Source organism: Mandrillus leucophaeus, unplaced genomic scaffold, assembly GCF_000951045.1.
Source record: "Mandrillus leucophaeus isolate KB7577 unplaced genomic scaffold, Mleu.le_1.0 Scaffold713, whole genome shotgun sequence".
Taxonomy (NCBI): Eukaryota; Metazoa; Chordata; class Mammalia; order Primates; family Cercopithecidae; genus Mandrillus; species Mandrillus leucophaeus.
In genome coordinates, this window is record NW_012107731.1 from 1,043,783 (window position 1) to 1,058,734 (window position 14,952).

The window sequence follows — 14,952 nt, forward strand, 5'->3', positions numbered from 1 at the left end:
TCTGTTGCCCAGGCTGGAGTGCAGTGATGCGATCTCGGCTCACTGCAAGCTCTGCCTCCTGGGTTCACACCATTCTCCTGCCTCAGCCTCCCGAGTACCTGGGACTGCAGGCGCCCACCACCACGCCTGGCTAATTTTTTTGTATTTTTAGTAGAGACGGAGTTTCACCATGTTAGCCAGGATGGTCTTGATCTCCTGACCTCGTGATCTGCCTGCCTCGGCTTCCCAAAGTGCTGGGATTATAGGCATGAGCCACCGCACCCGGCCCTTTTTTTGTGTTTTTGTCTGACTTTAGAATCATTTGAGAACATTTAGTTCTTTTATGTATGTACATATGTATGTATGTATGTATGTATGTATGTATATATGTATGTATTTGAAGAGTTCAAGAGGGATTGCTACTATTCTTATCTGAGTATTTGGTAGAATTCAGTTGTGAAGCCATCTGGTCCTGAGATTTTTTGTTGTTGGGAGATTTTAAATTTCTACTTCAATCTCTTTATTTGTTAATGTTCAGGCTCTCTATTTCTTCTTGATTCAATCTTAGTAGGTTTTATATTTCTAGGAATATATTCATTTCCTCTGGTATTTCCAAGTTGTTGTCATATAATTGTTCATAATAGTCCCTTGTAATCCTTTTCATCTCTGAGACATCTTTTGTAATATCTTCATGTTCATTTCTAATTTTATTTACCTATATGCTCATTTTCTCTAAAAGCCAAGTTAGTTTTGTTGATATTTTTCCCTAAGTTCTTCTGTTCTCTGATTTATATCTGCTTTGATCTTTTATTTTTTTTCCTTCTGCTGTCTTTGAGTCTACTTTGTTCTTCTTCTTGAGGTGTAATATCAGATAGTTTATATCAGATTTTTTTAATGCTATCAACGTCCCTCTTAGAACTTTTTTTGCTGCATCCCAAAGGTTTTAGTATGTTGTGTTTTCAATTTCATTTGTCTCAAGATATTTTTAAATTTCCCTTTTGATTTTTTCTTTGACCCATTTGTTATTCAGGGATATGTTGTTTATTTTCTACTGATTAAGAATGTTCTAGTTTTCTTCCTGTTACTGACTTGTAGTTTTATATCATCACGGCCAGAAAAGATACTTGATATGATGTCTATCTTCTTAAATTCGATAAGACTTATTTTGTGGTATAACATGTGATCTATTCTGGACAGTATTCCATGTGTGCTTTAGAAGAATTTGTGTGATAGCCTATCTGTGTAGGTCAGCTTTGGTAACACGTGGTAGTGAGACTGGAACCCCTAGTTTGGGACCCTAGGACTGTTTGCAGGTGCGTGCATGGTAGCTGTGTTGGGTCACTGGGCCAGAGCATCCAAGGGCTGTTTGCAGGTACATGCATGGTAGCTGTGCTGGGTCACTGGGCCAGAGCATCCAAGGAGGCAGTACTTACTACTGTCTCCTTGGATGCTCTGGCCTAGTAATGGCTTAAGTACCTAGAGAATGCAAAGGCTCCTGTGCTGGGTCCTTTGGCCAAGGCACCTGTGGTAGGAGTAGCTCAGGCAGCTCTGGACATGGGAGAGGGAAAGCTCTGGTGGATCAGGGATCTGGAGAATGTGAAAGCTGTTGGCCTGCATCACCCCTTCACACTGGGCTATAGTAACCACAGTAGCAGTTGGGCAGCTCTGGGTGGCTCCAGGAAGTAAGAAGAAGGGACATGGCCCAGCACGGGTTTTTTTTGTTGTTGTTGGCTGTTTGTTTGTTTTCTCCTAAAACTGAGAAGGAAAAAAAAAACAACCCATGGACCCTTAGCAGTATAAGCTGCAGGGGGTCTGTTGTTACTATACTAGCAGTTGGTTTTCTTAGCAGTAAAAGCTGAAAAAGCCTCTGGGGTCTGTGACTGAACACTGAAGGATCTTGAGAGGTAAAATCTACAGGAGGTACACAGTGGCTATGAGGGCTGTTGAGGTCCTTGACAGAGAGGCCTACTGGGGCTCTGTGTCGAGCAGGCCACGGCAGATCACTGCGACTCCTGCTACTTTGCTGATACTGATATAACTAATCCCTATTCTTTGCTCTCTGCTGTCTCCAGATATCTAGGCTATATCTGTCTTCTCAGAGATCTGGGTGGGATAAAACTGAAGCTGTTAATTTGGGCAGTGTCCCATAAAGCTGGGGAACCTTGTTGTATACTCCTGTCTCCTTCTCCCTGTATGTAGGACGCAAGATCCAAGGAGTTTCCCTTCCATAATGAGCAGTGCCAGCTATGGGGATGGGGTGATGCAGGCAAAATGAAACTATTTTTCCTACTACTTTTGTGTATTTGTTTTCTGACTTTTTCTTTCACTATATTGCTGTGGCTTCTTAAGTGGACCCCTAAGCTCTTCCAGAATTATTTTTTGTTCATGGATAGCTACCAAATTGTTGTTTGCTGAAGAAAGGAAGGCTGATATTTCCTATTCTGTCATCTTACTGACATCCTCTCCTAAAAGTTGATTTCTAAGTATTTAACATTTTTTCAGCTGCTGGTGTAAAGGTATTTTAAAACGTCAGTTTCCTATAGTCTGTTGCTATTACACAGGAATACGGTTGATTCTTGTACACTGACTTTGTGTCCTGACACATTACCAAATTCACTAATTGGTTCCAGTACTTTTTTGTAGCTTTCTTAGGACTTTATGCATATACAATTATGTCGTCTCTGAAAAAAAGACCATTTTATTTCTTCTTTTTTCAGTCTATATTCTATTTCCTTTTTTTATTTCTTATTTCTCTGGTCAGGACATACAGTACAGTGTTAACTAGAAATGGTAAGACCAGGCATTTTTGTCTTATTCTGATCTTAGGGGCAAGCATTCAGTATTTTACCAAGTAATTAGCTTAACATTTTTCATAGGTGCCCTTTATTACATTGTGGTAGTTTCTTTCTATTTCTAGTTTGCTGATGTCTTTGTCATAAATTTATTTTCTCAAATGCTTATTCTGCATTATTGAAACAATCATGTAATTTTTCTCCTTTAATCTGTTAATGTGGTGAATTGGATTGGGATAAGTCTCTCCTGATCATGGTATATTATTCTTTTTATGTGCTATTTTGCTTGTTTTTCAACCCTAATATAATAACTCCATCTTGATTTTTTTGTTGATCAGTTTCTATTGCCTGTTGTTTCTCTTGGGTTTTATAAACATTTTCTATTCTAATACATCGGGTTATCTTTTATTAAGTACTTGTCAATGTATAATAAAAATTATAGAGTTTTTTTAAAACTTTACTTGGAATTAATTTCAAACTTATGGAAAGGTTGAAAAATAATAACCATACAAAACATACCCAGATTCCCCTGTTGTTAACATTTCACCATTTTGTCTTACCATTTGAGTGTGTTTTCCCTCTCTCCTGACTCTCTCCTCTTCCCCTTTCTTTATATACATATTTATATGTCCATATATACATATACACACACTCATACATTTTTTTCTCAGCCATTAGTGTTTAACTTGCATACATCTTAGATTCCTTACCTCTAAACACTTCATCACATTGTGTTTCTTTAGGGACATTTTAAGGAGATAATATCAGGGTCTGGATTATGTGATTCCTTCATACAGATATTTATTTATTTTTAGCTTTTCCAGCTATTCTCAGTGGCAGGGTTTGTCTGCAACAACTTAGTCTGTCATTGCCAGAAGTAGAGTCACTGATCTCTTACTTTTTGTGATCCAGTCCCAGAGTTTTATTGCCATGCTGTGTTTTACTCTTGTTAGGACCGGTGTTCCCTCGTTACCCTTCTTTTACAGAATGTCCCTACTGTTGCTATTTACTCATTTTTTTATAAGAATTTTACAGTCAGTTTGTCTTGTTACTAAATAATTTGTTTTGCTATTGTATTATTAAATTATGAATCAATTTAAGAATAATTGACTTCATTATCATTTTAATATTTCTGCCTAAGAATATGATCTCTCTTTCCATTACTTGAAGACTTATTTTGGGGTCCTCTGTAGCCTTTTCTTTTCTGTTTTTTCTTTTCCCACAGCAAGATGGATTCTGGATATACTCTGAGTATTGTAACAACCACCTGGATGCTTGCATGGAGCTCTCCAAACTGATGAAAGACAGCCGCTACCAGCACTTCTTTGAGGCCTGTCGCCTCTTGCAGCAGATGATTGACATTGCTATCGATGGTTTCCTTTTGACTCCAGTGCAGAAGATCTGCAAGTATCCCTTACAGTTGGCTGAGCTCCTAAAGTATACTGCCCAAGACCACAGGTAAGGGATTGAGGGAGTCAGGAGTGAATGAGGGAACTTCCTCTATCTGTTGGTTCTCATTGAGAATACATATCCTTTTGCCCTTTCTGAGTTTCTATTAACTTATCTACAAAATAGGATGATACATTCTTGATTGCCTCATAGCCAACAGGGTACAGAAGGCAGAGCTATCACTGGCTTTGTTACTCACACAAAAGGAGGGTCCAGGGCCACTATATTTGGGTTAAAATCTGAAATCTGCCTAGGGCTCCAGCACCACTAAAGCATATAAGATATGATTTGTTAGAGAAGCAACATCAACTCAAAAATGAACCCAAATATGTAAACCAAACCAACTGGCCCACACCCAAGGCCTAATGAATCTGGGTCTGAAAGTTAGCCCCAAAGAGACCAAGCAATGGAGCTAAATCATACTTGTGGACTGATAATATTCACTGGGTAAATTATATATGGCATAATTCATCTTAAAAGTTCCAGAAAAAAGTTTTTAAGCATAACTCAAAGCTATGTTAGTTTCTTAGGTCAAAACAACATCAGAGCTTTTGGGGGGTTTGGTGTGCACCAAAAAGATAGGACATTCAATTTGGATTTGCCATTTCTGTGCACTTTCACCTTGTGACTGGAACTCCTGCTTCGAAGTCCTCTTGACATCTAGGTTCCTGATTCCCTCTCCTCCCCCGTCTTGCGCTCCAGAGTGACAGTAGAGTCGCTCAGGCAGTGTCAGGCTACATCAATTCCTGCCCTTTCTCAGAGTGACCTGTTGGGCCCAGCACAACTCCCACGACATGGACAACCCCTTTTGGCAGGTCTCAGGAATCTATATTAAGATGATGGCTCCTGCCATGCATGTCAAGAGTAGCTTGGATTTGAAGGCAATTAAAAGCTGATGCCAACTTGGAAGCTTAGTAAGATAGGTGTTCAGATAGGTTGGACTGAAGGCCTCTGAGGGAGAAGATTAGATGACAAATGATAAATAGAGAAGAATACTGACTTTGCTTACAGATGATTGACATATATTCCCTACCCTACCTTCCTTAAGTTGATGAGAATGAAGACTGCATGTAAGAGGGAGGCTAGCTGACATGTCTGGAAGTAGAAAATCTTTATTCTGTTACTCTCCCCAGTAAGAGGCTGGGCCCAGACCTCATCTGAGGGCTTTGACCAGGGTTTGGCTGAACCACAGCCATTCCTTTCTTCTCCCGCCGACTGCTAAAACTAGTAGGACAGGTTAGAGATGGGCACATTCCCCCTCTAGCCATTTTGAGAAAGGCAGCCAGCTAAAAATGGCAAAAATAGGCAGTATGGGACACTGACAGTGAGGAATCCATGGCCGGGTAGTCTTGGCGTAGAGGAAATGAACGTTCTCATGCCAGGACTGCCCAGTAGAACTTTCTGCAACAATGCAAATAGTCTATATTTGTGTTATTCAGTATAGTAGTTACCGATCACATGTGACTATTGAGTACTAAGAAACATAGCTACTGCAACTGAGAACTAAATTTTAAATTTTACTTAATTTTAATTAAATATGGCTAGTAGCTACCATATTGGACAGTACAGCTCTGTGCTTTACTTCCCAGAAAGTGGCTTAGAGCACTTATCTCCTCAAATCAGAGAAAGGAAAGGTACAGGGGCAGAAAATGGATCCAAAGAATAGGAGCACTTAATTATGTTAGCAGCTTCTGTGCTGCAGTCTTCCCTTCTGTCACCACTCTACCTCCTTCTAAGTGTCAGGCTCAGACATCTTGCCAAGGAGAAACTTTGGTGATGTCACATAGCCCAAAAGATCCTCATATGTTGGAGCAACTAACTGTAAAAGAATGAAATGTAACAGAAAAAGATGTAGAGTGTTACCATTGCGTCTAAGATAAGAAATAAATAGCTCAAGGACAGGCTGAGAGAGTTTGTTTTGAAGAGACTTAGGAAGTGTTAGTTGGCCATAAGCTCAATATGGGTCAGCAGTGGGATCCAGAAGAAAAACTGATAATAGCTAACATTCATTGAGGCTCAGAATAAAGACTTCTCTAACATATTTGTCTTGAGACAGAATAGACTGGTTAGGAAGTATAGTGAAAAGCCTTTCACTGGAGGTGATACTGTAACATTGTTTGAGAGCTATGGCTCTGACAGGTGTGCAGAGCACAGATTGGAGTGAAGGATGCAAGTTAAGAGGAGGTACTACATAGGATCTTCCTGGCAATTAGAAGTCCTTTTCCTCGGCCTTTCTTTGGTCCATCAACCCACTATTCAATGTTGTGGGTGTGCAGTTGTGCAGTTGTGCAAAGATGTGCAGTTGTTGCACATCTTTTTTTTTTCTATTTCCTTTAAAAAAAAAATGGTACTGAGAGATTGAGCAGACTAGTGACCACAAGGCATTTTCAGTTTCTCTAAGGAAAGGTGTTAACACTGAACTGTAATGCATCCTCTTGTCTTCTCAGTTTATTTTAGCCCCCACTGAATGGCTGAGATCTCCCTATCAACCTGCCTTTCTCAAGAACCATTCAATTGGAAATCAGAAAAGAACAGCAGAAAAAAACCTGGACAGGATATGTAACTCTCAACATGTCTGCTATCCAGGGTCCCAGGATGTGAGGCCAAGGATTATACTTCTGAGACTGGGGCTTTTAAGAGGCATCCCATGTGATGTCTCTACTACAGAAATGTTTGATTTGTAATAGTAATACTATTAACATTTGTTATATGCCAAGAGTAAAATAGTTTACATGGATGATTGTATTTAATTTATGAAACCTTCAGTAAACTATACTTTTCCCCATTTTACAGATGAGGAAATTGAGTCAATGAGAGAGGGAGTGAGACTTGCCAAAGGCCACACTGCTAGTCAGTGAGAAAAACTGACATTTGATCCCACAAAGTCTGGCTTCAGACTTTGTGTTCTTACCCACTGTACTACATTCTGTTTCTATATTGTGCAAAAGCAAACGTGAGGATGATATTTCACAGTGATTTTGGGCAGAAGCTCCATAGAAATAGATGATGGAAGAGATGGTAAGGTGGTCTATACTGCGTCATGTGTGAGGCTCCCTTTTTGGTCCTTGGCTGGCTGTATCAGATAGGACACAAAAAAAGTGATGCAAAAAAATAGCGGCCCATTTGTCTCTCATGTAAAAGAAGTATGTATTCTGAAGTTTATGACTGGTATGGCGGCCCCATGGTCATGAGCACCCTACAGCTATCAGAAACATGAGCACCCTACAGCTGTCTGCTATCCTATGCCTAGGGTATTGACCTTGTCCTTATGGTCCAAGATGGCTACTGGAGGTTCGGCCATCACATCAACATTCCAAGCATCAGGATTGAGTAAAGGCTAAAGAAGGGTTTGCTCACTTCCTTAAAGGTGATTTCTCAGAAGGCCTACCTGGTAGAGCAGGAGCACCATCATCTTGGACAAGCACCACCACTTTAAGTTCCAGCTCCCTTTCTAGGCTCATGCATTTCAAGAAATCACTTCTTTTCTAACTACAAGCAGCCAGAAAGAGCAGACAGTAAGAGAGCTCAGGCACAGAAGGAGGTCAGGGGAAAGTCTCTTGGGTAACTGCCAAACTTCACCCTCATACAATGGGCCCCAGTAAAACAGTGGCCATTAATAAGCACATTCTTTTTCCTTCAGGTGCACTAAGATAGAGAAGATAAAAGCAGACTCAGGGGATATGCCTGCAGCTGCAAAAAGATGTATGGGAATAGACACACAACTCTCTCTCCCAGAAAAGCACAACAAAGAGGCACAGAAACAGTCTATGCCTCTGATAAACTCTCCCACCCTGAATCCTTAAAAACTCTTAGTCTGTAAGAAAGTGTGGCTCTGACCTAACTTGGCCAGCTGTTCCTATCAGGTTTATTTAAATTAACCTCTCCCTGTTGACTGAAAAGCCATCCTTCATGTTTCTCTCCTCTTTCTTTAATTCTTATACTACCCAACACTTCTATTTACATATCAGTGTACAAAACTTAGATGCATAGTCATTTTTGCTGAAGCAAAAGATAGGAAATATAGTCTTTAGGTGGTGTGGGTTCCCATTTGAAAATCAGGACTCTGTTACTAAGGAGGTAGAGGAGAGTGGATGTTAAGATTGGCACCTAGCACATTGGTTCTCTGGCACATTGGTTTGTTCAACTTGCACTCTTTTGTTTTCACAGTGACTACAGGTATGTGGCAGCTGCTTTGGCTGTCATGAGAAATGTGACTCAGCAGATCAACGAACGCAAGCGACGTTTAGAGAATATTGACAAGATTGCTCAGTGGCAGGCTTCTGTCCTAGACTGGGAGGTAGGAAACTTACCAACCAGGGTATTGGGGAATCTGAATAGCTTGGCAAAAGCTTCCCATCTTACCTAAGGATAGGTGAAGAGAAATTAGATTTGAAGAGCACCAGGAAGGATTTAGATTAGACTCAAGGTAAAATTTCCTGCTAGCGAGAAGTGTTGGATACTTGAATAACTTTCTAAGAAGATTGGAGAAATTTTTGTGATGATACCTCATTGAGAAATGAAAGGTTCATTTCTTTAGGTATTGCCAGGGAACAATTGGGTTGACTCAGTAGCCTTTCAAAGCTCTTTCTGGATTTATGACCAACAGATTCACACTTAGATAAGAAGTAGTATATACTAATTTACTTTCAGACATAGAATACAAGGTTGGTTCTCCTGTTCCCAACCATGCAGGATAGCCAACATACTTTTTTTTTTTTTTTTTAATCAGTTATATCACCTCACCCTGACACATCTATTAGGTCTCTCTATTAGGCCTGTACACTCTAGGCCACAACCATCATCCCTGCCAAATCCACAGTTTTATCATCTGTTTTTAAAATAATACCTGAGAGCCTTCCAGTTCATTGCAGACAGCCATGACTTCTCTGAATTCTGAAAGACCTTTCCTTCCTAGATGCCCACCAAAAGAACCAGGAGTAATGACATTTCGCATATGTCTTGCAGACCCAGGTTGTGCAATCTGATAGTCTGCTGGCTAAAATAACCAAGATGGGAGAGGCTGGACGTGCTACTAGGGAGGGATTAGCAATCTTAAGCCTTGTGGTCCCAATATAGAGGTAGGGTCTGCTCCCAATTCCCCTGATCTCAACTCAAGTGTCATTTTCAGTGATTAAGAGGTAGTATCTCTCTTAATACTTAAAGTATTTTAGCCCATTCCAAGGGAACCAAGCATCATCCTCACAAACAGCTACTTAACCAAGGCCCAGAAAAAAGTCATCTTCCTTTTATTCTGCTACCTCTGTCCTACCTTAATGTAGACTGCTGAAAAAGACCACAGTTCTGATCAGTTGACATCCTTTAGGGTTATATTTGAAGGATAATGTTCCCATATAAGTAGAACAGCACTTTGATTTTCAGAGAAAGGAATTTGTCTAGATGAAGAGATCCTCGTTCTCTTAAGCAGAAGCCAGCACTGGGCCAGACTTACTAGAAAATTGTGGGTCCTTTTTTCCTTGTGTTGGCCTTGCTTTGGCCATTTGCCTGATTAGAGGCAGAGAGCTGGACCAAATGACTTCTAGCAAGCCCATCAACTCTAAAACACTAAAATTAAGGTGGATTAGCTGGCCTTATTCTCTCTCGTTGGCAGGGTTTTTTATAAGAGAAGGTGCCCAGCAGCGGTTGTCTTCCTATTCCCTGGAGCATCTCCCCAACTTCCCAATGCCTAGAAGACCTTCTAATTCCCCTGTATGCTCTGGGGCATCAGTCCTTGGAGCAGGAGCCATGGGGAACCAAAAATAGCATGAAATTCCCTGGCCTACCCAGGGAGCTTCAGTAGCACCAAGCTCAATAACATTGGGGTATGATTTAAAGACTCAGCACCTCCGAAGGAATTTCCTGCATGTTTGTCTGGATGGGGCTACAAAAACACGGTTCTAACAGTTTCTGCCTCCTTTGTTAGCCTGATTGATTGGTACTCTAATCTCATGTAAGCCCACACATCCCTTGTACGCTCCTGCTTGGTGAAGCCTTTCTTTATCTAAATTGACATCTTACTTCATTCAGGCTGCTATAACAAAATACCATAGACTGGGTGGCTTATGAACAACAGACATTTATTTCTCATAGTTGTGGAAGCTGGGAAGTCTAAGATCAAGAAACCAATAGATTCAGTGCCTGGTGAGAGCCCTCTTCATAGACTGTTGTCTTCTCATTGTAACCTCACATGGCAGAAGAGATGAGAGAACTCTTTGGGGTCTCTTTTATGAATGCTGTTCCCATTTAATTCATGACAGCCTCATTCTCATGAGCATCATCCCCCAAGGCCTCACTCCCAAATGCCGTCACAGTAGAGATTATGTTTCAACATGTGAATTTTATGGGGATACAAACATTCAGCCTATAGCAATTTGTAGGAAGAAAAATTCTTCATGGTCTTCTTGTCAGACTGAGGCCACTGTAGAACATTTCAGAGGCCAAGCCTAAAGTTTCTGTCATATTCACCATACCTGTGTTAAAGACGTCTAGAATGTCAGAATCACAAAGGCTCTTGAGGACTCCCCCTACAACCCTGATGATTCTTGTGTGTATACACACGCACATATGCACATACACACATACTCTCACACACTTACTCTCAAACACCTTGCAGTGATGGTGGAAGACAGACAGGCAGAGAGAGGCTTATTTCCTACCAAGGCCACACAGCAAGTCAGTGACAAAGCTGGAACTTGAATCTAGTCTCCTGATTCCTTGTGCGTTGTTTTCAGTAATGTACCACTTATTCCTTCAACCTTCTGCCTCTCACAGCCCAATTGCTGTTCTTTGTGATACTGCAATGACTTGCTTTTTGTATGTAGTAAAGAGTCTATATTTAAATAAGACAGTGAGACAACCTTGGGGAGGTCATCCAAATCCCAGTCAGGTGGTGGGTGAGGGCTGGGGAGTCTCCCCAAGAAAGCAGTGAGACATGGATACTCCATGGCTTGATGATTATTAGGATTGGTGGCTCAATTTCAGATTCCCTGGTATAGGTTATTTGTGCATTCCACCTGCCCAAGAAGTTGTCTAGGCAGGGAGAGATATTCTGCCAGATTGCTGAGGACTGCTGTGAACGGACCATGCAAATCAAGAACAAGACGCCATATTTTGCTGTCTCTGCCACCCCCTTGCCTCCCAGATGTTTGAACAAACAGAGTGGCTGTCTAAAGCATCCACATGATGATTTCAGCTTCATTTGTCAAATGAAAAAGAGGAGTCATAGGGGAAACCTTCAGAGCTTAATCTCCCTTGAAGAGGAATTTGGAGGGTAGCATGCAGGCAATTAGTGTCTGCTCAATAAATCAGAGTGTCTGGCTACAGAGCAGGAAGCCTTGCATTATATCAAGGCCTGACCCTTCTCTTAGCTTATTCCATGAACATTCTTGGTCTCTTTGCCCAACTCTGGTTATTATCCCTGCCCTCTACCATTCTGTAGGGACTAGAGTTCCTGAAGTCCCTCTCCTTTTACCCCACCCCCGAAGACTCCTGAAAATCAAATGGATGAATAAAAGTGTCAGTCATCTCTCTACTAATCAATACATTAGAGCAGTATGTGGGAACAGCAGGGAGAATAATCTGTTCCCAGGGACTACAGTTTCTGGGAAATTCCTATTTCTAATTTCTGTGACACTGAGGTTTGGTTGAGCTCTCACTTTGCCACCTTGCACACTCATTTAATCCACTTGAAAACAAGGGAAAGGTAACATATCCTGGATAGCTTCTTTTTAATCTTTTTTTTTTTTTTTTCTGGAGATTTGTAGCAGAAACTTAAGATTGTAGCTCATGTTTGGGAGCTTGATTATGTGTGGTTGTGATTTCCTCTTTGTGGCATCCCTCTCCTCCCAGCCTGGTTGTATAATACCCAAAGACCTGTTCCAGTTTACTATTTGATGATTGAATCCAAAGAGTTGGAGGAAACAAGAAAACCCAACATGATGAAGGCAGCAAAAGCATCTACTTAAAAGCTAAAGTGGCTTGATGAGGCATACTCCTGGGACCAGAAGATCAAATGTAGGGCTGGATGGATTTGTTATTCCTCTTCCTTCCTGTCAGTAGGCAGCATTGAAAATAAACTAGTTAAAAAGTATGGTATTCCCCTTATCCTTTCCCTGGATCTGCTCAGATTACAACCCCACATCAACTGGCCTATAATTAGAATGGGGTGAAATCAGGCAGAATGGGGTGAATTGGAATTAGAGGCCTCTTCTCTCAGGCTCTGACCCCAAGGAAGAAAGGTAGATAAGCTGGCAAGAAAGCTTTGGGTAGTTTTTTCTGGCCACTGTTCATTCCACACCTATTGGTTTAGTTGTCAAACAGTATTTATTGAGTACTTAAATATCAAGTACTCTGTGTCGGACCTTATTCTATGTTCTGCACATACATCAGTGAACACGACAAAGTTTCCACTCTCATTGATTTATATTCCAATAGGGAAAAGAGGCAACAAACATATCATCAGGTAGATGGGCCTCTGAAGAAAAATAAAGTAGGATAGCAGGTTAGGGAGTAATGGGGGTACTAGCTGAGGAAGCAACAGTTAAGAACAGACCTGAAGGAGAGGAAGGAGCAAACCATGTGGCTTTCTTGGGGCATAGAATTCCAGACAGAGGTGAAAACAAACACAAAGACCCTGAAATATGGGAGTGTGTGCTAAAGGAGCAACGCGGAAGCCAGTGTGCCCAGAGTAGAGTAAGTGAGCGAGAGAGTGGGAGCAAAGAAGTTAGGGAGGTGACTGGAGGTCAGATTCTGTCTTCATAAGACTGACTTGTTAGTTTGAGTGAGATGGGGGCCACTGGAGGGTTTTTGAGCAAATATGTGAAATTATGAGATTTATGTTTTGAGCATTTCCCCTCATATGCCAGACCCTATGTTGGGCAATGAGGATATTGAAATCAATGAGATGTGGCCTTGAACATCTAGTGGGGACAAACATATCCCAGCAGAGGAAACAGTGTGGGCAAAATCCTGGAGGAAGGGAACAGATCCGAAGGCCCACAGTTGGGGAGTTTTGGAAGGAGTTGTACTTTTTGGGGCAAGACAAAGAGATGTGTTATATAAGTGGAGCAGAGGAAGCAAGGGTGAGATCTCTAAACAATGAGAGGACTGTCTCCTTTCCATGAACTCATTTGATGCTCTTAAACAGCCATGTGAAGTGGGTCAAATAGGAACTGTTTTAATATTCCCACTCTACAGATGAGGAAACAGATTGTGAGAGTTTAAGCTAGTTTCCAACTCGAGAGTGAGTTGGTAGCAGCATTGGACTCAGAGCCCAGGTCTTTTGAGATTCTCACCTTAGAAATCTTCCATGGCAGCTGGTTGTTCCCTTGGGTTGGCGATGGTGGGAGGAGATTGGGTGGGGGCCATCATTCTAATGTGGTTTGGTGGATAAGAGCATAGGTTTTGGAGGGCTTCTGACCTAGCTTCTGCCCTTTTGGGCAAATTACTTCCAATTTCTTTGACCTTGGTTTTGGGGTAATAAGAAAACATCACTTACTGGATTGCTGTATTACTAGGAGACAGGATAGGTATGGAAACTGGGGTACACAGTAATAGTCAAGATAATAAGTATCACTTATGTTGAGCTTATAGTGTGATGTGTACTTTCTAGGCACTTTATATGTTTTAATTTAAATAATCCTCACAGCACCCAAATGAAGTTGGTACTGTTATTATGCCCATTTCAATGATGAAGCAACTGAGTTATAGAGAGACTACGTGTGTTGCTCAAGGTTAGTCTGGTTGGTGAGCACAGAGGAGTATTATTTTAATTTTTTTTTTCTACTTGGTGGAGTTACGTGTTGCAAGTAATTAAAATGTAATTGAGGCTGGGCACCGTGGCTCATATCTGTAATCCCAGCACTTTGGGAGGCTGAGGTGGGTGGGTCGCTTGAGGTCAGGAATTTGAGACCAGCCTGGCCAACATAGCAAAACATCATCTCTACTAAAAATACAAAAATTAGCTGGGCATGGTGGCACACGCACGCCTGTAATGCCAGCTACTTGGGAGGCTGAGACACAAGAATCACTTGAAGTCAGGAGGCAGAGTTTGTAGTGAGCCGAGATCATGCCACTACACTCCAGCCTGGGTGACAGAGGGAGACTCTGTCTCCAAAAAACAAACAAAGAAATTCACAGTTGAGATGCCCCTGACTGGTGGAGTGGATGGACCAGATAATACTGGGTAGCCCTCCTGGTCGTATCATCCACATTTAGTAAATGGTATATTTAAAAGTCATTCTGACCGTCTTCTTATGGCATTGGCTCTCTTTTATGGCTTTATTGGACTTCATACATATTCAAAGTGGACTGTAGCACATCTTCCTAGCCTGCATCAGGGCGAGAACCTCTCTCAGCTTCCCATCCCTCCAGCAGGAAATCGCTGGGGAGCAGGTTGGACCACAACCCTGGTGGCTTTCTTTCCCAGTATCAGGCCTCCAGAGGTTCTGTGCTAGTATGTCAGCCCCTCTAGAAGGAGTGTTTACCTAGTTCCTAGGTAATATTGAGGCTAAGTCTTGAGCCTAGAGTTGAAGCAGTATTTCTAAGCCTTTTTTTTTTTTTTTTCGGGGTAGGGGCGGGTTTCTATTATTAGAAAATAATTCTACTGAGTTCCCCCTTTCCTTCCCATCCTTTAGACTGGGGGAAAAAATGGTATGCTCGAATACACCATTTCTAGATGCCCCACTCTCTGGCCTACTACCCTGCCTGATCTGTGTTTGCCTCTGATTATCTCTGG

At 41.5% G+C, this 14,952-nt stretch overlaps 1 protein-coding gene and 1 long non-coding RNA gene across 7 annotated transcripts in view; both read left to right on the forward strand.

Annotated features, from left to right (window-relative positions):
* The window catches only part of ARHGEF9 (Cdc42 guanine nucleotide exchange factor (GEF) 9), a 164,449-nt gene that overhangs the window by 112,659 nt on the left and 36,838 nt on the right, over positions 1–14,952 (forward strand). For all 6 annotated transcript variants that reach the window (XM_011965038.1, XM_011965034.1, XM_011965037.1 and 3 more), the window contains 2 exons: positions 3,997–4,229; positions 8,388–8,517. In XM_011965038.1, the coding sequence (XP_011820428.1) occupies positions 3,997–4,229; positions 8,388–8,517 (363 nt within the window). The remainder of the gene's footprint in view (positions 1–3,996; positions 4,230–8,387; positions 8,518–14,952) is intronic.
* LOC105528329 lies at positions 10,999–12,306 on the forward strand. Its single transcript, XR_001004343.1, has 2 exons — positions 10,999–11,250; positions 12,161–12,306. It is a non-coding gene; the product is annotated as an uncharacterized LOC105528329 (long non-coding RNA).